At 36.5% G+C, this 24,126-nt stretch overlaps 1 protein-coding gene across 4 annotated transcripts in view; it reads right to left on the reverse strand.

Annotated features, from left to right (window-relative positions):
- rps6kl1 (ribosomal protein S6 kinase-like 1) overlaps positions 1 to 24,126 on the reverse strand; it is a 38,705-nt gene continuing 14,579 nt past the window's right edge. For 3 of the 4 annotated variants that reach the window (XM_059519477.1, XM_059519479.1, XM_059519478.1), the window contains 9 exons: positions 21,840 to 21,964; positions 7,114 to 7,206; positions 6,953 to 7,000; positions 6,176 to 6,308; positions 3,355 to 4,575; positions 1,398 to 1,487; positions 1,206 to 1,288; positions 883 to 978; positions 1 to 172 (listed from right to left, as the gene is read on the reverse strand). In XM_059519477.1, the coding sequence (XP_059375460.1) occupies positions 50 to 172; positions 883 to 978; positions 1,206 to 1,288; positions 1,398 to 1,487; positions 3,355 to 4,575; positions 6,176 to 6,308; positions 6,953 to 7,000; positions 7,114 to 7,206; positions 21,840 to 21,964 (2,012 nt within the window). In that variant the 3' untranslated portion in view covers positions 1 to 49. The remainder of the gene's footprint in view (positions 173 to 882; positions 979 to 1,205; positions 1,289 to 1,397; positions 1,488 to 3,354; positions 4,576 to 6,175; positions 6,309 to 6,952; positions 7,001 to 7,113; positions 7,207 to 21,839; positions 21,965 to 24,126) is intronic. The other variant, XM_059519480.1, reaches the window with a different exon arrangement.

Consider the following 24,126-nt stretch of genomic DNA (forward strand, 5'->3'; position numbering starts at 1 on the left):
GGTGTAGCAGGCAGAAACAAACGGAGGGGATGAATACTTTCAGAAGGCACTACGGCGTCAGTGAAGTGTCAAGTGTAAGCCAAGGGATGGAGTTAAAGAAGGGATGACACTTGATGTCGCTCACTCCGCCGCCTCCTGATCCCAGACGATAACACGCATCGAACTGGAGCAGCTGCAGGAAACAGGAAGAGGAAAACAGCAGCAGCATTACTATACAGGAAATACAAAAATAGAATCGAAAGCAAGCATGAAAAGAATAGAAAGCATAGAAAAAGATTTGAATGCATTTGAATGCAGTGCAAACAAACTGCATTATTAATTGGAAGTCAACACACACAGTAAGGTCTCATGTCAAGCTAAAGATGCTGTCTAAAGTCTTTACTATCAGCTTGAACTTCAGAAAGAAGCTTAATAGCCACTATCAGACGACTCATGGATTGAGGAAAAGGCTCCTGTCTGGTACAAACCTCAAACACAAAGAGTTATGCTGCGTTCATGTTCGGTCACAATTACCATAATTATGCATTTCATTCAACTCAAAATTACAAGAATTTTATGAATGCTCCCATCTGACCATTGTGGCATCATGTAAACACAGAAATGGCATCGGCCTCAACATTTAAAAGCTGTTATTGAGCTACTGATACATATTAGCATTGGATGTCATTTTATTATAAACATGCTCTGCACACATTCTTCGTTTTCAAGAGCTTATAAAGGTGGATTACAGTAGAGATAAAGCATTTCCTGTAGGAAGCATTTTTTTATATATAGTGGTTCCTTAAATGTTTACAAAATCCAGCAAACCCAGCGCAGTGCTGCGTTGTAAACACTCAAGCTCTGTTCGTCCTGTCTATCAGTTTTCATTGAGAGAGCAGTTACCTCGGTGAGAAGCGAAGCGGCTGCAGTGCTGAGGAACTCTGGGATATGGAGCGGAGTATGAGGCTGAACGCCTGTAGGGTGGCACTGCCACAGGGGCTGTGGAGAAAACAATGGTCTCCTCTCAACACGATCAAGAAGACGTTTGTGTATATGTAATTGAAGCAGTAGATTTTTGGGAACTGCTATAATAACTATCTCTGTGTATGACAAAACACTAACATAAAGAAAGGGACTCTCATCCAACAATGTGAACAATTTTTAGTCATTCATAGTTAAGTTTTGAGTTTGTTCATTTTAAATCAGGAATAAAATTAACTGCTTACCGTGCCAGTAAGAAGCTCATATAGTAAAGCTCCAAGACTCCACCAATCACACGCTTCAGTGATTTTCGACGCACCTCCAATTTCTGCTCCAAATCAATGAAAACAATACAATTCTATATTACATCTCAAGAGAACAGAAAGTGTGATAGAAATGCACTGTTGGGATTTGATGTGATTGTAAAAACCGTTCACCTGGTGCACAGTACATCTCTTCCATTGCTTTTGGGTTAATTTCGGGCTGAACTTCTGTCCACAGTCCAAAGTACGTAAGACACGCCTCCCCTGTGTGCAATATGTTTGAGCAACTGTTTGAAAATACTAACAGACTTTCTTTTGTGAAACACAAAAAAATATATTTTTTCCATACAATGAAACTGAAAGGTGATTTACACTGCCGAGCACCCAAAGAGTAAAAAATGTTATAAATCAATGAGTCCTCTATTCCAAGTCCTCTGAAGTCACATGATGCTTTGTATGAGATAATAAATTTTAGTCATTAAAGGTGACATGTTATGCCCCTTTTTACATTATCTAATATAAGCCTCTGGTGTCCCCAGAATGTTTCTGTAAAGTTTTAGCTAAAAATACCTCACTGATCATTTATTATATAATTTTGAAAATGCCTATTTTGAGTGGAAGCAGAAACATAATGTTTATCGTGCCTGTCTCTTTAAATGCAGAAAAGGATGCTGCTCCCTGCTCCCTTTTCCAGAATAGAGTTGCATCATTACAGCTCGTACCTGTTTTGGTTCTGATTATCATGTTTATTGCACTGAAATAGTGTGTTTAAACCATATTGGTTTAAACTTCTGATATAGGGTTTTCTGAGTGCACCATTGGAAGCACATGGACAGAAAGCAGCTGTCACATCATGTGAGTAATAAAACTAACTTCTCATTCACACACAAGTTTACGTTAAAAACACACAAGTTACAAAAACAGTCAGTTACATCTGTGAAAGTTTTAGATCTCTGGTGCAGCAGCAATATACAGTACATAAATCAATAAATCTGCTGCTGTCTTGTTTCCTCTGAGGCTGGGACTCTAAACAGTGTTCAGTGCTCTTCTGCAGACAAAGGCAGAAACTTTCGCCATGGCGTTAGAACTGGTACACTGTTGTCGCTTGCAAAATCAAAATGACGGTGCTATGGGTATAAACTTACAGATTATGGGGCAGTAATATTATATTGAGATCCCTTTTCTACATCACCAAGAGAGCAAAATCAGATTTGCGTGTTTTCTCAGACACTTGTAGAAAAAGGCTTACCAAAACAAAGTTACAGGGTTAACCTATTTCACGTTTCCTAGGTTGGTAGATGCACCGGTGACCTGATTATAGCATTTAAAACCTGGAAATGTCAGATTTTCATGTAATGTCACCTTAATTACCTACAAATTTCCCTGTTTGCTGCACCTCTCAAGTCTCATTTGCAGTCAAATAATACCTGAGGTAAATCCAGTTTAGCAATAATGATGTCGATCCTGGAGTGATGGTAAGGCTAGTATTGGTTGTGGTAAATCTGCCTTTTTAATAACTGAATCGCTGCATTTTTACCCTTTTTGGATATTAAAGTATAAATCACAAATTATTTATTTTTATGGAAAAGATCAGTGTGAACATCTCATTTTCATGGGTTAATAAATGAAGACAAAATTCATTTTTGGGTGAATATTTCCTTTACTATAACAGATAACTAAATAAGATTTTACTTATGATTCTACTTATGTTAAATACCAATGCTCCCATTGTCAATGAAGTTTAAGAGAGTAGTCAATCCTCCCGGTCCACCTCTTTGCAGACTTCAGTTCCAGCCTGTTCTAACAAACCTGTCAGTAACTTTTTTAGTAATCCTGCACACACTGATTAGCTGTTTCTGGTGTGTGGAGCAAGTTACAGCTAAACTCTGCAGGATGGTAGCCCTCCAGGAGCAGGGTTGGCTACCCCTACTATTTTTTTAATTGTTAAGACAACTCTGATCACTGTCCTGCAGAGTTTAGCTCCAACTCCAATCAAACTCATCTGCCTGTAACATTCTAGCAATTCTGAAGACCACTATCAGCTTATTTAGGTGTGTTTAATTAAGGTTGAAGCTTAACTCTGCTGGACAGTAGAGGTCTAAATCCAAGACTAGAGTTAAAGGAGACGTACCACTATTACGGAGTAGAATATTTCGTGGGTTGAGGTCCTGGCACACAATGCCCTGCTCATGAAGACTTTCCAAGGCTAACAGAATCTGAGCCCCCCACAGTCGCACCTCATCCTCAGGGAGTCCCCATCTACCCCACTTCGATTTGGCACTGAAGTTCTTGGCCTTAATTTGGGGGTGATGGCCCAAGCCGTCCACCTTCACCTTCTGCTCTAGTTCAGTCTCACTCCAACAGGAACTGTTTGTGGTAGGTGCTGACAGGCAGGAGATCATGCCAACTTGTGGTTGTTTAGATGAAGAGTTGAAGAACTGCCAGTTCTCCATGTCCTCATTCCCAACCTCCGTCACCATTTCAACAGTGTTTACCCGAGAAGTCATCATTGTAAAGTCTAAAGAGATACTTTCTTGTTTTTGAGGTGTACATTCAAATGGATTGCGATGAGAACTGACTTTGCTCAGTTCAGCCATGAACTGTGAAATCTGTTCATTTCCACTGTGTTTACAGTTAGTGACACCTTGTTCATGAGGAAATCCATCACGTGCTTGGTTTTGCAGAGGTAAATGTGATGTGTTGGGAACTATTCGCACTCTCTGTGGAAGAACATCAACCGTGCTGCAAAGGGTTGGTTGTGCATTTTCACCAAATAAAGAGGCTGGAGTAATCTGAGATGCAATGCTGAATCCTAGAATATCTGAGTTTGATTCTGGTACTGTGAAACTCAGACAGTCCTGAGCAGGTTCCAAAGCATTCCAAGCTTTGTTCAGATCTATGCAAGAGTCAATGCGCTCAATGCGAACATCATTTCCTAGAAGGTCCGAAGTGACATCAAGAGGATCCCGGGTGTCCACAATCACACAGGGATGAATGGGAAGAGGAATATTATCCTGAGGTAAAGACTTGAGACCATTGGGCAGACCAACAGAAGGAAGCTCATTATCTGTCCTTGTTGCATACCAACCTAAAGAACCCCCCTGTTGGTGTCCTGAATCTTCACAGTAGGAGTGAGTTGTACAGTTCTCAAGACAATGTTTAGTTGGGCTGCCTGTACTCTCAAGAGGTTTAGTTCTCCCGTAATTCTCATTGAGGTAAATCTCCTGACGGAGAGCAGGGAGGGTGTAGCTATTCTTCAGATAGATTTTGTGCTGGTTGGGGCTGAAGCACTCTGGATGCTCCCTGACTGCTTCACTTCTGACCCTGTGGAGTCTGGAAAAGAGTCTTCCACCTGTAGAAAAACAAAGACGTCAAACTATATGCCATTGTGAGCAGGTGGGCCACACTTTCAAATGCTCTCCTGGTGTTCTGTAACTATGAAGAGCTTATGGACAGTCAACTTTTTAAACATCAGGGTGGACCAGGGTTCTTCAAATCTAGACCTTGAGGTCCACTGTCCTGCAGAGTTTAACCTTAATTATACACCTAGAGAATGAAAAGGCTGCTGAGTTTGATCGGGGTTATAGCTAAACTCTCCAAGATAGTAGACCTCCAGAACAAGATATGAAGATTCCAGATATACATATTTTTTTCTGAGTGTGTGGAACAAACAACATTCCTATGTTGGAACTCTGCAACTGCAATGCTTAACATTTTCCCTGAGTCTTATCTCTTGACTCTAGCCCCATCCCTTTCATTAGTACTGGTTTAGATACTCCAGAACAGAGGTAAAAAATTATGCTATGGAGGGGCTAATGTCCAGTAGAGCAGGGGTTCTCAACTCTAGGCCTCAAGGTCCAACCTTGATCAAATTCACATGCATGTATCTTTCTAGTAATCCTGAAGACCTTGATAAGCTTGTTCAGGTCTGTTTGATTAGGGTTGGAGCTAAACGCTGCAGGACAGTAACCTCCATGCACCAGGATTAGACACTCTTGTTGTAGAGCAGAACAGAGGTAAAAAAAAAAAAATTCTGCTATGGAGGGGCTAATGTCCAGTAGGGCAGGGGTTCTCAACTCTAGGCCTCAAGCTCCAACCCAAATCAAACACACCTTCCTGTAGCTTTTTAGTGATCTTGAAGACGCTGATTAGCTTGTTCAGGTGTGTTTGTTTAGGGCTGGAGCTAAACATTGCAGGACAGTGACCCTCCAGGACAGAAGTTGCCCATCCCTGGTGTAGAACAATGCTACACCAGTGTTTTGGGAACCACTGGTGTAGAGTATACTATTCTTTTGGAATTGTGTTGATAATAATGTTGGTATTTGTGAATAGGCTTTTGTATAGCCTAGACCCTATCAGATCACTATGTCTATAATCTGATGAGAAGCTGTCTAACCTCAAACAGGTTAAAAAAGGAGTGCCGCAAGTACTAAAACAGTGTATCCCAACCCTGTTCCTGAAGGTACACCAACAGTACACATGTTGGATGTCTCCCTTATTTGACCCATCCACTTCAGGTCTTATACTCCTTACCAACAGGCTGATGGGTTGAATCAGGTGTGTGTGATTAGTAAGAGAATGAAAATGCATACTGTTGGTGTGCCTCTAGGAACAGGGAGAGTCCTAGAAACACTGGACCAAGGCTTCTAAATGAGTGGTCTATGCTAGAGAATGTAGGGTCTTATATATGGATACAAAACGAAATAATGGCCTTTGGTGGTTGAGACACAAATACACTTTCATCTTAAGTGCAGACTGAAAACCCATCTGTTCAACAAGGACAATTCTCAAATTTATTTCATAAGATTGGGTTCCGCAGTGGTGTTTGTTCCTCATTAACTATGTAGGACATTTTTCCTTGCTATTATCACTTTTTGTATTGGATTCTGTCAAACTACTCTGAAACAATATACAATGTGAAAGTGCTACAGAAATAGCCTGAATCAACTCACCTTGAACATGTTCTAGATGAAGGAACACAGTGTCTTCACTGACGTAATATTTTAGCAGCTTCACCATGCAGGGCACTCCCTGAGGAATGATGGTCGACCTCTCACGACTCTCCCAGCTCGACTTTGGTAAACTCTGTCCAGCAAGCAGAAGTTTCGTAGTTTTACAGGTAACACACTAAATTTCATCTCTGTTCCTTAAACTAGTGAGCTGCTCCTTCAAACAGCCTTTTAAGGTAACATTAATGGGCTTATGATGCAAAGCCTACTCCAAAAGATAATATAACTGCATGAAGACTGTTACAGTCTGGTTCCAGAATTTATCTTTACAGAAAATTTAGATTTCTGGATTTTGAAGGTGAAAGAAAGGATTTTTTTTTTTTGTGAAAAAATAAAGTATTTAAACATCATTAGAATTATAGCATTATTATCACACATATCATTTTGTATTTCCTTTAGTCTCTGCTGATTTAAAATTTATTATTTTTTTTTGTCCCTTGTCCACCGGTCTCTGTGATATCTATTTAAGCTGTAGCTTAATATCACCAGATTATGTCTGGTTTCAGTAACCTGAGATGAGTTTGTACTCTGACTCAGGCACAGCAGCTTTTAACAGGATCAATCCAAACAGACTTGCAGTAATAACAGAAGACGTAAGTGTATTCCCAGAGCTGTATCCAGTTGGCTGGCCTGATTTCAGCAGGCACTCACACAGTGGTGTGGTCAGACTATTTTTGAATGGAATCCATATGATACAATACTTCTGTCTCAAATGCCTACCTTAACGATAAATGTCTCCTTGCTTATCAGACTTTCAACCGTCAGTACCTGTTGAAGACATACATTTATAACTAAAATAATTTAATATCTATTAAACATCCAATGACTTTAACCTCCTGGAATATAGAGAAATTACTGACTAGTAGTCATTTCATACATACCTTATCAATGATTCCAACGACTTTGCACTTTGCTAGATTCTCCACCGGTGAACTTAGATGTCTGATTGATCGAAAGCGCAAGCTACTATAACCCTGATGACCAGGAAAAGAATATGTGTCAAGAGAAAAATAAACAGACCATGGCCTGTATGTTATATCTGCCTGAATATTGTTTCATAGCAAAAGTCTGGTTCACACTGCAGCAAAGAACTTCCCATTTAAAGCCTGTTCACACCAAGGATGATAACAATAAGGTTTTAATAGTCGTTCTAATATTGTTAACAATGTTAGAACAATTCAAGAGGGTCTAGCTGCAGACTTGCACTTGCATTCTCAGACTTGCACTCTCAGACACTTGCACTTCCGCTAGTGACATCACTTGCAGTCTTTGTTTTTTATTTTGTTTAAATTTTTATTACTTCTTGTTTGAATTTCCCAACATTTTATAACAGTAGCCAGGTAGCGAAGACAAGAAAAAAGAAACTAAATTACAATGTCACTTGCAATCGCTACTTGCACCGTCCGCTACCTGCGACACTTGCGATCTACACAAATCGTGCGTGTTGCCAATGGAGGCAAGACGCTGTGGTGGTGATTAAACAATTAAACCAAATTTAGTACTATAACGTACAGGATCCTGCAATAAAAAGACAAGACCGGCAAATCCGTGGCCAGAACACCAGAATATGAACGCTTGCGCAAAGTCTCTCGTTAAGCGTTTTCCTCCCGTAGAAAAACATAAACTCTTAACATGGCTTAATGTATTAAGATGCTTCATTATTTTAATAAAAATATATATATCGTATTTTCCTCACATACCGCAAAATGTGGCATAATTGACTAAGATGATAAAGGCCAAACTGAATATGCTTCTCTACATTATTAAAATACATAACTAATATGTACAGGCAAGCAGGTGAGCCCAGAATAAACGCAACACGCAAAGTTTTGCGTTAAAGGGTTAGTTCACCGAAAAATGAAAATTATGTCATTAGTGTCATTAATAACCCTCATGTCGTTCCAAACCAGTGAGACCTCCGTTCATCTTCAGAACACAGTTTAAGATATTTTAGATTTAGTCCGAGGGCTCTCAGTCCCTCCATTGAAACTGTGTGCACGGTATACTGTCCATGTCCAGAAAGGTAAGAAAAACATCTTCAAAGTAGTCCATGTGACATCAGAGGGTCAGTTAGATTTTTTTCAAGCATCGAAAATAAATTTTGGTACAAAAATAGCAAAAACTACAACTTTATTCAGCATAGTCTTCTCTTCCTTGTCTGTTGTGAGCGAGTTCAAAACACAACAATTCAATGATATCTGGTTCGCGAACGAATCACTCATTGTAAATCTTCTTGAACCAGTTCACCAAATCGAACTGAATCGTTTGAAATGGTTCTCGTCTCCAATAAGCATTAATCCACAAATGACTTAAGCTGTTAACTTTTTTAATATGGCTGACACTCCCTCGGAGTTAAAACAAACCAATATCCTGGAGTAATTCATTTACTCAAAGAGTACACTGACTGAATGCTGTGAAGAGAGAACTGAAGATGAACACCAAGCCGAGCCAGATAATGAACGAAACATTGACTCTTTCTTGAGTCAAGAACCGCTTCTGTCGGACACGTCCAATTCAAGAACCGAGGAGCTGATGATACTGCGCATGTGTGATTCAGAGGGAGTGTCAGCCACATTAAAAAAGTTAACAGCTTAAGTCATTTGTGGATTAATGCTTATTGGAGAAGAGAACCGTTTCAAACGATTCAGTTCGATTTGGTGAACTGGTTCAAGAACATCCGGTTACATCGAGTGATTCGTTCGTGAACTGGATATCACTGAACTGTTGTGTTTTGAACTCACTCACAACAGACACGGAAGAGAAGAAAATGCTGAATAAAGTCGTAGTTTTTGCTATTTTTGTACCAAAATGTATTTTCGATGCTGACCCTCTGATGTCACATGGACTACTTTGATGATGTTTTTATTACCTTTCTGGACATGGACAGTATACCGTGCACACACTTTCAATGAAGGGACTGAGAGCTCTCAGACTAAATCTAAAATATCTTAAACTGTGTTCCGAAGCTGAACGGGGGTCTCACGGGTTTGGAACGACATGAGGGTTATTAATGACATAATTTTAATTTTTCGGTGAACTAACCCTTTAAGCATTTTTCCATATAGAATAAACTGTCTACAACTTGTTTATATCACTGTCTTTGTCCTTTAAGCTACATTATGTGTTTTATATATAATGATTTTCTATAGGAGGAAAACGTTTAATGTACAATATAACGCAATGCGTTATGTACTCGTCTGCTTGTCTGTACGGAGTTGATCATTTTAAAATGACGTCACAGGAAACGGAGAGTGCAAGTGGCGATTGCAAGTGACATTGTAATTTAGTTTCTTTTTTCTTGTCTTCACGACCTGGCTACTGTTGTAAAATGTTGAGATATTCAAACAAAAAGTTATCAATAAATAGAACAAAATAAAGAAATAAAGTCTGCAATGACATCGCTAGCGGAAGGACAAGTGTCTGAGAGTGCAAATCTTAGAATGCAAGCCTGAGAGTGCAAGTGCAAGTCTGCAGCCAGACCCTTCTCAAACAATTGGTCCCACTTTATATTGTCCCTAATACCTGTTAACGTACATAGTAACTAAAGGTGTAAATAGTATGTAACCACAATGTAAGTATACATTGGTACATAGTATCTAAAGCTCTAATATTTCTACACAACTACACAAATGTAACCCTGAGGATGGTTTGTATAATTACAAATATATAACAAGACATTGGTAACAACACTTTTTTCACTTCACTAAGTACTAGTGTAACAAGAATCATATAACTAAATTTTGTAACAACATGTATAAGAGTACTGGAAAAATCTGATCCATGGGGTGGAGATGGGTAGGTTTAGGGGTGGAAATGAGATCCTGGGGGTGGAAATGAGATCCAGGGGGTGGAGATGGGTAGGTTTGGGGGTGGAAATAAGATCCAGGGGGTGGAGATGGGTAGGTTTGGGGGTGGAAATGAGATCCAGGGGGTGGAGATGGGTAGGTTTGTGGGGTGGACATGAGATCCATGGGGTGGAGATGGGTAGGTTTGGGGGTGGAAATAAGATCCAGGGGGTGGAGAAGGGTAGGTTTGGGGGTGGAAATGAGATCCAGGGGGTGGAGATGAGTAGGTTTGGGGGTGGAAATGAGATCTAGGGGGTGGAGATGGGTAGGTTTAGGGGTCGAAATGAGATCCAGGGGGTGGAGATGGGTAGGTTTGGGGGTGGAGGTGGGTAGGTTTAGGGGTGGAAATGAGATCCAGGGGGTGGAGATCGGTAGGTTTGGGGGTGGAAATGGGATCCAGGGGTGGAGATCGGTAGGTTTAGGGATATGTAAAGTTGGAGGAGTTGGAACTCTAGTTGGAGTTGGTGCACCACTTGTAATACCAGTGTACTTACATGGTAGCTCCCCAAGAACTGGCTACTTAATATACAGTCGTGGCCAAAAGTTTTGAGAATTACATAAATATTCGTTTTCAAAAAGTTTGCTGCTAAACTGCTTTTAGATCTATGTTTCAGTTGTTTCTGTGATGTACTGAAATATAATTACAAGCACTTAATACGTTTCAAAGGCTTTTATCGACAATTACATGACATTTATGCAAAGAGTCAGTATTTGCAGTGTTGGCCCTTCTTTTTCAGGACCTCTGCAATTCGACTGGGCATGTTCTCAATCAACTTCTGGGCCAAATCCTGACTGATAGCAACCCATTCTTTCATAATCACTTCTTGGAGTTTGTCAGAATTAGTGGGTTTCTGTTTGTCCACCCGCCTCTTGAGGATTGACCACAAGTTCTCAATGGGATTAAGATCTGGGGAGTTTCCAGGCCATGGACCCAAAATTTCAACATTCTGGTCCCGAGCCACTTAGTTATCACTTTTGCCTTATGGCACGGTGCTCCATCGTGCTGGAAAATGCATTGTTCTTCACCAAACTGTTGTTGGATTGTTGGAAGAAGTTGCTGTTGGAGGGTGTTTTGGTACCATTCTTTATTCATGGCTTTGTTTTTGGGCAGAATTGTGAGTGAGCTCACTCCCTTGGATGAGAAGCAACCCCACACATGAATGGTGTCAGGATGCTTTACTGTTGGCATGACACAGGACTGATGGTAGCGCTCACCTTTTCTTCTCCGGACAAGCCTTTTTCCAGATGCCCCAAACAATCGGAAAGGGGCTTCATCGTGAGAATATGACTTTGCCCCAGTCCTCAGCAGTCCATTTACTATACTTTCTGCAGAAGATCAATCTGTCCCTGATGTGTTTTTTGGAGAGAAGTGGCTTCTTTGCTGCCCTTCTTGACACCAGGCCATCTTCCAAAAGTCTTCGCCTCACTGTGCGTGCAGATTCGCTCACACCTGCCTGCTGCAATTCCTGAGCAAGCTCTGCACTGGTGGCATTCCGATCCCGCAGCTGAATCCTCTTTAGGAGACGATCCTGGCGCTTGCTGGACTTTCTTGGACGCCCTGAAGCCTTCTTTACAAGAATTGAACCTCTTTCCTTGAAGTTCTTGATGATCCTATAAATTGTTGATTTAGGTGCAATCTTAGTAGCCACAATATCCTTGCCTGTGAAGCGATTTTTATGCAACGCAATAATGGCTGCATGCGTTTCTTTGCAGGTCACCATGGTTAACAATGGAAGAACAATGATTTCAAGCATCACCCTCCTTTTAACATGCCAAGACTGCCATTCTAACCCAATCAGCCTGACATAATGATCTCCAGCCTTGTGCTCGTCAATATTCTCACCTGAGTTAACAAGACGATTACTGAAATTATCTCAGCAGGTCCTTTAATGACAGCAATGAAATGCAGTGGAAAGGTTTTTTGGGATTAAGTTAATTTTCATGGCAAAGAAGGACTATGCAATTCATTTGATCACTCTTCATAACATTCTGGAGTATATGCAAATTGCTATTATAAAAACTTAAGCAGCAACTTTTCCAATTTCCAATATTTATGTAATTCTCAAAACTTTTGGCCACGACTGTAAAGTGTAACATTCTGGACACCAACCACAATTTATATGTAAAGCCTAACTGGCTGCTGCTGTGTAACATCAGAGTGTTATTATTATATGACAAATCTAATATAAAGTGTAACACTTTCTTTATTAAAAAATGCTTTTAGTCCTATTACACATTTTTACTTTCATTACCAAAAAGTGTTGTTACCAATGTCCTGTTACACATTTGTACTTACACATACCATTCAGTGGGTTGTTACATTACATTATAGCTGTAGATATTGTGTACCAATGTGTACTTACACTGTGGTTACATACTACAGTAGGAGGACAAGCTAAATGGGCTTTACCGCCGCATTAACTGAATTCAGTCGCGTGTTAAAATAATTCACTTAACTATATATATATATATATATATATATATATATATATATATATATATATATATATATATATATAGGAACACAAACACACAGATTAAAAAATATATATTTTCATTCTGGTTTGCTCTTAGCAAAAATAAATAAATAAAATCCTTCAAGTTCCATATGAGGAACGAAATGAGAACGGTCCAGCATTAAGACCGCATTAACGGCAATAATTCTTATTAACTGCTGTTGTTCTTGATTTTTCAAACTGTCTCCAATTATGCCTTAACTGTGTGAGTAAAAATTGAGTATGGTATATTTCAGCTGTTTTATGCGCTGGTGCCTCACGTGCACATATTCATTGTAAACAGCGCAGTTCAACATGAGCAGCGGTCTACTGTGGCATATTTTTGCTCATTATAATATTTTTCCGTCGATACTGAAACACATGTGAACCACTAAGCCTATTTTACCTAATAAATAATAGTTTAGCTGCAAATACGCAACATCACGAATATGGAAACATTTGGATGTGTCCAGAATGAGCGAGGTAAACCCAACAGGTAAGCTAAGTGGATATACTGTATATCAATTTATTGTATTTACTTATTTATTTCGTGTTTATCCCATTTTTTCATTGCATATGAAAATTTAAGAATAAAAAAAATCCTCCTACCGCCTAAAAATTCTCTTCACATTCACTTGTGCGCTCTTGCGCAATACCTTCCTCTCGCGTAGCTCAATTGTGGACGACGTAAAAGTGTTTGATATAAAGGTTGCTGTCCCATTTTAAACATGAATTGTTAATTTTAAAAAAAAATCTAATTATTTTGTTAGTTTCATGGTAACATGCAATCAAGGTCTTCTGTTATTTAGGATATATTTAACATTCACTGTGGCCTTTTCACCAGTTAAAACTTAAAATTCCATGAGATTTTAAATTCAGTTTAATAGTATTAAAAATTCAGATTTAAACTAGTATAAAAATGCATTAAATTGCTTAAATTTTTTCTATAAGTTAAAGTAGCCAACCTTAAAAATGTGTTGTCATGACTTTCATCGTATTTTTTTTTACAATCTGATAACAAGCTGTATTCGTTTTCCTTTTTTTTATTATTATTATTTTTGTTTTAGTTTATTGAAAATAAATTGGCTAAAATAGAAGCAGACACGTTTAAATTAAAACAACCACAAAAACATAACTAGTCTTGAGGGAAATATAGGTTTTATTATTTTTATAAATCGCAGATCTCACAGACAAACTTCTTAATATGATCACACATTAGAAATATTTGGTGAGATAAGATGTGCACGATAACATTATTAAGCAAAAATACATAGTACATTTATTTTTTGTCCCCCTCCAGTACCGAAAGCAGAACCGATAGCGTCAGATCTTACTGATACTACGGTCTTTCATAATTTAGCCCCGGGGCCAGTTTAATACTGGGTTTCGGTACACATCCCTACTTGTACCTGACTTATATTTATTCCTCTCACAAACTCGGATTTATTTTTTAGCGTGTTTAAAAAAAAAAAACATGCAACAAACAGAGAATAGGTGATGAATCCGTTAAAATGCAACTATAGACGCCGTATATATTTTTTCCTCTGACAAACTTAATTAATTTTTTAGCGTGTTTAAAAAATACAAAATAAAGAAGACATGCAGCAAATGAAAATAGGCGATTAATCCGTTAACATTTTATACTTCAGAGCAGAGCTTGGGCCTAATATAGGCTATCCAGGGTTTTTTTTTTTCATTGCATCAGAAAATGACTTTGTTCATCACATTCACTTCACGCGCTCTGGCACAGATCAAGCCTCCCGCGATGCTCAGCTGTGGACGATTTAAAAATGTTTGATATAAAGGTTGCTGTGATATTTAATACAGGAATTGTTCATTTAAAAAAATCGAATTATATTGTTAGTTCTAATTATATTATTAACACAAGTTCATTTAGACTATTTAATATGCCCTGTGACATTTTATCCTTTTTTACTTATAAACTCCTTGAGAATTTAAAGTTAGTTTAATAGTATTTAAATTCAAGTTTTAAAAAAAGGTTTTAATTGCTTGAATTATTTTTATTAATTAATAATATGTTATCATGTTTATTCTTGTAGAAAGTACGTGTTTATTCTTTAAGAAAATAAGGGAAAAAATAAGGGACGATCCGAATATTTGTTTTGCTTCACCTATTTATGTAGGCTACAATTATTAAAATAATAATAATAATAATAATAATAATAATAATAATAATAAAATAATGTCATTAAAAAATACCGTTGGCCTGAGTAATTTTGACCATTATAGAATTGTGACTTTAAAGATTAGTGATTTAGGAGGTGAAAATACTGTGAAATCACTAATGGCATGGATTTTAGAGCATAACAACTGAAGGTTTATGAAACATTAGCCAATAAAGCATTTCTTTAAACAACGGAACTTAAAGTTGTGAACAAAAATATTATTTCAACCATACAGCATGTGAATAAATAAAATGCATACTTTTCATAACATTTCATTATTCATAAAATGCATAACGTTTCTGGTGTTTGGATTTGTACTTCAATATAATAAGCTCCAAGTTTAAGATTAGCCCTAGACTAGTTTCTCTCTCTCTCTCTCTCTCTCTCTCTCTCTAACAGCATAAGCTCAAAGAAATACGTCTTCCTTCTGTTAGAAGGAATTTTTTTCCAGCCTTGCTAAATGTTGGGCTCGTGATCAATAAGTTGTATTCGCCTCAATCTGATTTAGTAAAGTCAAACCACAGACACTGAAGCTGCGTCACTGAGCGCGAGTCCCGCGAGCTGTGAGCCGGGAACAGAGGATACTGCTTGGTCTTAAAGCCTTCCGCAAACATCCACGATCACAAATAACAATGATTTTCGTAAAATAATGATTAATTATTAATTGATGAGTTGTTATTATCATTATGGTCTTGTGAAAATAATAATATGGGCTGCGAGAAAATTATGAATACAGATAGTAGTGCTGCTGAGAGCAGGCATATTTCAGCCCAGTAACACACCGTTCCTCAGAGCCAAAACACAGACCGAATTCTGTTCAGCTGGAGGGGGTTGGGTTTTGGGTAGTTATGTATGGCTTGTGGGGGTCGAGATAAAGGTGTGAATTGCTCTTTCATATGGACAGTGTCTTATGAGGCTTTCACTTGCTGAACTGGTTTATAAAGGACTGTTGTTTTGTTTATAGACTAAAAAATGGTCTGCCCCCACGTAAGATTTTTCTAGTTCTAGTCGTTCGTTTGTCATATTCAACTAATCAGAGGTTTATATTAAATTTATATAATCAAATATTAATATATTCCGTGCTCAAGCACATGCATTAAGTTTGCAACAAAGCACATGCAGAAGTAGCCTAATAATTGTGAAAAATGCGACATTTTAAATTATTTATTAATAAACAAATGTTTTCTTGTCTGCTGCAAGATGAAATTCACTGTGCTGGCTCTCTCCAATGAGAGAAATGCAACATTCACAAATTGCACAATTCGTTTTCGTTTAAAAAAATATTTCAAGCTTTCTGTAGATGTTTTAATTTATGTGATACACCACGATATTATGTTAATTAAAAAAAATATCAATTCATTATCAGGAAAAAATTAAAGTGATGAGACGGCGCCTCCCCGTCATTAATGCACATTAATAATTTTTGCACAAACACTTGAATATGAGCTTCTGGTTTTCACTCGCTTCAAGAGCGCTCCATCACGAGTACAATTCATGCCAACAGCCCATAACATAACTGCATATTCAGCAAGAATTAATGTTAAACATATTTAGCTATAGCTTGATCAGATGGTTACAATGACTGCAAGAGTCGAGCGGGATGTTAAGAGTTTGTCTGTTTCTTTTACTGATTATTTTCGGGTTAAAGCATGATTTAAAGGGGTGGATTGGGATTTTTGACATCGGACCTCATTTTTAAGTCAGCCTGGTTGTTATTCATCAGTGGAGACATTTTTTTTTTTAAATTATCCAGTCTTTATATTTGGATATATAGCCGATGCTAGGCTAGCGCGAGTCAATGGGTATATGTTAGCCAGCCATTAAAAACCGTTTTACCCGCTCCACAGTGCACCAAACGCAAATCAATTATAACACTAGACTATCGATGCAAATGTCCGTTGATAGAATAATGTTAGAAATCAAACTTACCTTTCATCACATTGCATTAGTTATAATTTGTTCCCTGTAATCATAAGCCTTGTCGACAGCAGCAGCGGAGTGATATTGATTACCTACAGTGTTGGGAAGGTTACTTTGGAAATGTAATAGGTTACAGATTACAAGTTACCCTATTTAAAATGTAATAGTAGTGTAACTTTTTTAATTACTTTAATAAAGTAATGTAACTAATTACTTTTGAGTACATTTTGATTACTTTTATAAATTTATAATGAATGTTAATTTGCAACTGTTAATCATCTTCAACCATTTTACACCATGCAGGTTTAACCTTACAGTAGTGCTCAATACTGTCAGACTTTCATCATTCTTCATCACCTGAATTAAGATGATCACATTTGAACATCCACCACACAATCAGACTTTAGTACTGCCTTTTACTTAGAGATTGATCTGAAGTTCAAAGCAGATTTAAAATCAAAAGAAATAGTTTATAGATATATCTATAAACTATTTCTTTTGATTTTAAAACTGCTAAATCTGCAGTATACTGTTTTTAAACCAAATCTTTGCATAACTACAGGCATCTAACTGCATCTAACAATGGTTTGGGGAAAAATAGTTAATAAAAAAATAAAAGCATATACATCAACTCAAATACGGTTATCTAATAAGCATGTGTCCTATTTTGTGTACTAAACTCCTGAAACATTGGTGTCTTTTTGAAACACTGCTGTCTCTTTGTATATGATATGATGATAGTTTCTCAAAATAAGTAAAAAATGCTCATGAGGTGACTGTTCTAGAGATTAATTTCCATGAGGGGCGGACTGGGAAAAAAATAGGCTGGGAAATCTCCCACTCATACACCCACAACCCATTCTGAAACATGGACAACCCTATTATTATTTTTTTGGACCTGACATGAAAAAATGTGAATCCTTAGGTTGGGGGACTTGCAACGTAATTAAGAGTTCTCTCCTGAACTGCACCTTCACTTCCATTATCCATCCATCTCTCTCATGACTTTAATACTGAAGATTTTTATTTGACTTTTACCATGTTTTGTAAGTGCAATTTTGTTTTTTTGGCAAATGAATTACCACTTGTATTTATTTTTACTACAAATTCCATAGTTAAACCACGGTTAGTGCCATACCATAGGCTATATTAATTTTCCTAAGGGTTGTGTTTTTGTATCCACTAGCTCCCCCTAAACCTATGATAAAATATGATGATTTATCTGCTAACTTACTACTGTAACATTACAAAAGATAATAATGACGTCGTTTATACAGTATTTTGAGTGATTGCGAGCAATGTGCTGCTGCTGCTTGACTAAGTAAACAAAGACAAAACTACATTAGCATATTTACAGATGAAACTGACCTGCACCTGAAACCCTGAACAGAAGTGTCTCTTCTCGGCTCCAGCTGTGCGCTTACACAGTTCACTCCGGTCTCTCTCACTCGCATTGATTACTCGGAGTCTGATCCAAACCGTTCGGCGGAGGCGCGGAGAGCGCGCGAGCCCAACCATTGCCAGTCACGACTAACCGATTCATGATTTATTAGAGATTTAATTATCGAATGGCGGATTCGGAAATAATCGCTTTAGTATATTCGGCCTGCAATTATACAATAACAATATTAAAGTAGAAGGCCAAATCGTCTGCCAGGCCACCGGGAATAGTCCCGGTTCTCCCGGTGTCCAGTCAGCGCCTGATTTCCACAGACACGCAGAACGTGCAGGATTCATATTCAGTCTTTTTGCGGATTAATATTCACAGACATCAGTCCATATCGGGTTTTGATTCAAGTGTACTGACCTACTTTTGATTTATTCGTCCTAAATGTGGCATATTGCGTCCGCGTTATAGGCTGAATTCCATTTTTATGACTGGATTCTACGAATGTGTTTTCCGCGTCTCGGAGATTATGGGTCATATGTCTTAGTGCAATTTGGGAAAGAAATAAGCTGTATGTGGATGTGTGTAAATATTCAAATGTAATCCTCTTTGTAATCGTTACAATTTTCATAAGTAACTGTAATTTAATTACTCATTTTTTCTTAGTAACTGTAACTGATTACTGTTACATTTATTTTGTAATTAAATTACGTAACGCCGTTACATGTAACTAGTTACTCCCCAACACTGATTACCTAGGCAACCGAGTGAGCCGGTCCACACATGACGCAAGTGTATTTACCTGCCGCTGGCACACTGATTATCACTAACATCACATAGCAGCGGCTGAGAAACTAGTTCCTTTAGGATCATTGAGATGAAATGTAAGTTTGATTTCTAACATTATTCTCTCAACGGACATTTGCATCGATAGTCTAGTGTTATAATTGATTTGCGTTTGGTGCACTGTGGAGTGGGTAAAACGGTTTTTAATGGCTGGCTAACATATACCCATTGACTCGCGCTAGCCTAGCATCGGCCAACTATCCAAATATAAGGACTGGATAATTAAAAAAAAAAAATGTCTCCACTGATGAATAACAACCAGGCTGACCTAAAAATGAGGTCCGATGTCAAAAATCCCGAACCACCCCTTTAAACAGATTCACACGCAATCGCTTTAGCAATAATGGATTCAAACAAATGTAATCTTACAGTGCTACTACATTATCAGCATGCTATCGGATTTTGAAATCTTGAAGAAGTTAATCGATATGTTTAGATAAAATAACTGACAAAAATGTACTGTTAATCTCATCACAAACAAAATGTTCATAGCAGAAAGCAGCAATTAAAGATTAAATGCTTTTAACATTATTAGTTTTGCATGTGATATAGGGAAAAAAGTTTACACAAAATAGCTTAAGCTATTTTTTATTATTATTATTATTTTATATGCTACGTTATGAACATAACATTTCAAACATACTGAAATACTTTATCCACGGAGTGAAGGCGGAGCGTGTTTCTGGTATCAGTGAGCATGGAGGGGAAGTTGTTGCTGCTCACACACTCTGCTGCGAGTGAGAGAGATGTTTCATCTGACGAAATTAAGACGACCGCAGGAGCACAAGCATGGCACATCCGCAAAAATCAACCTGCAGCAATGCTCGTTGATCGACTCGCCAAGCTTTACTTTTGTAGGTCGCATGGCAGTAAATAATTCGATAATATGACCATGCAGTCAATACAGATATTTAATATAAACATTAAAACAAGCAGTAAAATAAAACAACAAAAACGCACGCCAGGTCTACACCGGACACAAGTGGAGCGATCCAACAAAAGACAACAGAACACAGTGATGGATACATTGGACTCGATCCCCATCAGTGAACTGATGCTCGTTCTGTTTATGACAAAATGTTCTGACACTGTGTTCAGATGATTTGACACTATAGTGTGATGTCATCAAGTTTAGACACACTTTTCGCTGTGGGGCACGGATGACAACTCTCGTGTCTGGTGTAGACACACAGAAAGTGTCTGCTCTATTTACAAATAAGTTCTATAAGAAAAAAAAAAAAAACTAAACCAGCGGCATAACAAGATGGAAATATAGACTAGAAAATATATTAATAGGTCCTCCGTCCATGACACTGACTCACTGCTGAGCTGCCAGTTTAAATCTTAACAGCTCTTAACGCCGAGTGAATGGTTAGATGCATGTTGGGCTAGTATTAAATAAATAAATAAATAAAAATAAAGGTCTTTCCAGCATTAAGGTAATCACATTACTGTTTTTTTATCATATTGTTGCAGTTATAAATTTGACTGCAAAATGAATAATAAAGAACCATGTTAAAACTTGTTTTGTAAAATTTCCTCGTCATTTGAATATTGATTTAAAAATCGGTTTAAATCATAAATCAGTTTTTTTTTTTTTTTAGGCCATATGCTATTGCCCAACTTTAAAAGCAAGTAAAGAAGGCTCCCTTTAAAATAACTTCAGTTGTCAATTACTAAACTATTTTTTACGTCTTGTGTATTTTGTTGATTATAATGAAAGAACTTGAGTTTAATCGTGAGGACAGTTTATTAATCCTTCCATTTATTAGAGTTTCAAAGATTTAATCGTGCAGGTTTAATTTTATTCGTTTCTTGTTTTAGGCTAATTAAATAAATAATGGGAACGAAATTATACAGTGCTTCATGTTTAAACATGCAACAATTTCTTAATCAGTTTACAAACAACTGTTTTTTTCCCAATAAGTTAAAGGACAGGTAAGGAATAACAAAAATGCATGTTGTTTTATTAAAGGAAAAAATATATTTATATTGAAAATATAAATTAAAATATAGGCATAATATATGAAAATATTGACATTTTGCATATTAATCCATGTAGCCTACCCCCCTAAAATAGGCTACCACTTTTAATGCTCCGATGCAAAGTAAACCACAATTTCTTTTGAATAATATAATGCATAATTAATATAATATAAATAATACTGCACACCTTTTAAATGTGTCAAATCTAAAATATGGTTTAATACCATGTAGCTTAGAGAAAATATAAGCACAGGCTTAGGCACAGGCTTGACATTTATCCTGCTTGAATTCGTTCTAAGAAATGCACATAACTTCATAAGTACCAAACTTTCGTCTGTGGATATTAAATATTAAATATATTAAATATTTTAACTACATTGTTTTTCTTTCATTTTCCCTGACTGAAGCCATCAAATCTAACACATCAGTGAGGCAAAACTGACGTCTATTAGCGAAAATGTGCTTTGATGCGCTTGTTTGATAACTTGTGGTTAAAGCGCCACTCAGTGGTCAAAGGCTGCAAATGCACTTTATATCACCGCCGCGTCGGTACGTGCGGCGGTAAAAAGGGCCTTTTGAATGTCTACTTAGTGTATGTACACATCTAGTTACTATGTAAGTACACGGGTATTAGGGATACAATATAAAGTGGGACCGAACAATTCACTTTGAGAGTAATTTTCCCAGCTGATAAACAATCAAAAAACTGACAGCCAATCAGAATCCATCCAACTTTAAAGAGCTCAAGCATTTAAAGCATCATGTTGTTTCACAAAACATAAAAAATGGAAGGTTGAGGAAAGGATAGGATTCTCACTTCTCATCTTACTACTCATCTACATTAAAGTGTGGCCATAAAAGTAACAAACTCAAATCATAAGAAGAAAATCATATTCATTGGAAGCCTAAACGGTTATGATGTCATGCACACTCATCACCTACTCCTAAATGAGTGGATCCTTTAGCAATGTTGTCCTGTAAGTAAGAGATGAAGATCTCCTCGGCTCTCTTCAGATATTGAGTGGTCTTCCGTTTCACGGCTTCACGTCTCTCTTTATTGGGATCCACTGTAAGACAGAAAACTGACATGTTTTTGTTTTTTTCTCATGCAAATCTATTGAAGATCTGTTTAATGGAAATGATCAAAACATTCATTTCCCAGAATGTTCCCAGGATAGAATAATTTTTGTTTTCATTTTCCAAACCATAACAGTTCATGTTGTGAATTAAATTATGTTTCACTTTATTCACAAATGAAAATGTCTGTATAGATGGAGTTGGAGTCAATGAGTTGCATTTGTCAGTATTTGTTTGATATGTATGGCAAAATATGTTGCATATTAGGTTGGATTGCACCTGTTTCTTCCAGAGCTTTGAAAGCACTTCCTCTAATTACTGTACCTCAATGTTTTGGTATTGCTTTTTATATATATTTCAAATGATTTAACCACAGCAGCTGACTTTCTGTCATGGTCCTCAAACAATTTTGGTTAAAGACTCAGCTTAGGATGGTCTTTGTTCATTGGAACAAAAGCTGATCTCTAGTGCTTATTACAAGGTACATGTTCATGGTGCATATCCTTGTTTCTTTGACTTGGTATTTAATGCCAAATGATCGAGACTTCTCAGGGTTCCGCTTTTAGGGCCAATAACAATGGAAAGGATTTGAGTCAGGGGCGTAGCCATCTTTTCAGAAGTGAGGGGGACAGAAATTATATATATATATATACAGTACAGACCAAAAGTTTGGAAACATTACTATTTTTAATGTTTTTGAAAAAAGTTTCTTCTGCTCATCAAGCCTGCATTTATTTGATCAAAAATAAAGAAAAAAAATAATATTGTGATATATTATTACAATTTAAAATAATTGTCTTTAAATTTATTATACTTTAAATTATCATTTATTTCTGTGATGCAAAGCTGAATTTTTAGGATCATTATCACATGATCCTTCAGAAATCATTCTAATATGATGATTCATTATCAAAGTTGGAAACAGTTCTGCTGCTTAATATTTTTTCAGAACATGTGATACTTTTTTAGGATACTTTGATGAATAAAAAGTAAAAAAAAAAAAAAAAAAAAAGAAGAAGCTATGTTTTTAAAATAAAATATTTTGTAATAACAATATACACTACGGGTCAGTAATTTTTTTTTCTTTCTTTTTTTTAATAAAATCAATACTTTTATTCAGCAAGGATGTGTTAAATTGATAAAAAATGATAGTAAATAAAATATCTTATTAGAATATATATATTATTAGAACTTTTTTTTTTTTTGAAGAAATGCAGTTCTTTTTAACCTTTTATTGATCAAATATATTAGACAGCAGAACTGTTTCCAACACTCATAATAAATCAGAATATTAGAATGATTTCTAAATGATCATGTGATCGACTGATGTTACATGTGACACTGAAGGCTGGAGTAATGATGCTGAAAATTCAGCTTTGCATCACAGGAATAAATTATTTTTTTCATGTATATTCAAATAGAAAACTATTATTTTAAATTGTAATAATATTTCACAATATTACTGTTTTTTCTGTATTTTTGATCAAATAAATGCAGGCTTGATGAGCAGAAGAAACTTCTTTCAAAAACATTAAAAATAGTAATGTTTCCAAACTTTTGGTCTGTACTGTATATATATATATATATATATATATATATATATATATATATATATATATATATATATATATACATATATAGCATTACAATAGAACATTTCTGTAATCTATAGTCTACCGGTCAACAGTTTTTGAACAGTAAGATTTGTAATGTTATTTAAGAAGTCTCTTCTGCTCACCAAGCCTGCATTTATTTGATCCAAAGTACAGCAAAAGCAGTAATATTGTGAATATTAAGTTAAAATAACTATTTTCTATTTGAATATATTTTAAAATGTTATATAATTCCTGTGATCAAACTTGAATTTTCAGTATCATTACTCCAGTCTTTAGTGCCACATCCTTAAAAAAACAAAAATCATTCTAATATGCTGATTTGCTGATTATCAATATTTAAAACGAGTAAATTTTTTTTAGCATTCTTTGATGAATAGAAGAATCCAAAGATCAGCATGTATGCGAAATAAAAAGCCTTTGCAACATTATACAGTATATCATAAAAAAATTTTAAAAAAAAGTTTTTTTTGGAAAATAAATTATAGAAATTAATATTATTATTTAGCAAGCTTTAAAATCTCAAATTACATTTTGAA

The sequence above is a fragment of the Carassius carassius genome, chromosome 31 (genome assembly GCF_963082965.1).
Source record: "Carassius carassius chromosome 31, fCarCar2.1, whole genome shotgun sequence".
Lineage (NCBI taxonomy): Eukaryota > Metazoa > Chordata > Actinopteri > Cypriniformes > Cyprinidae > Carassius > Carassius carassius.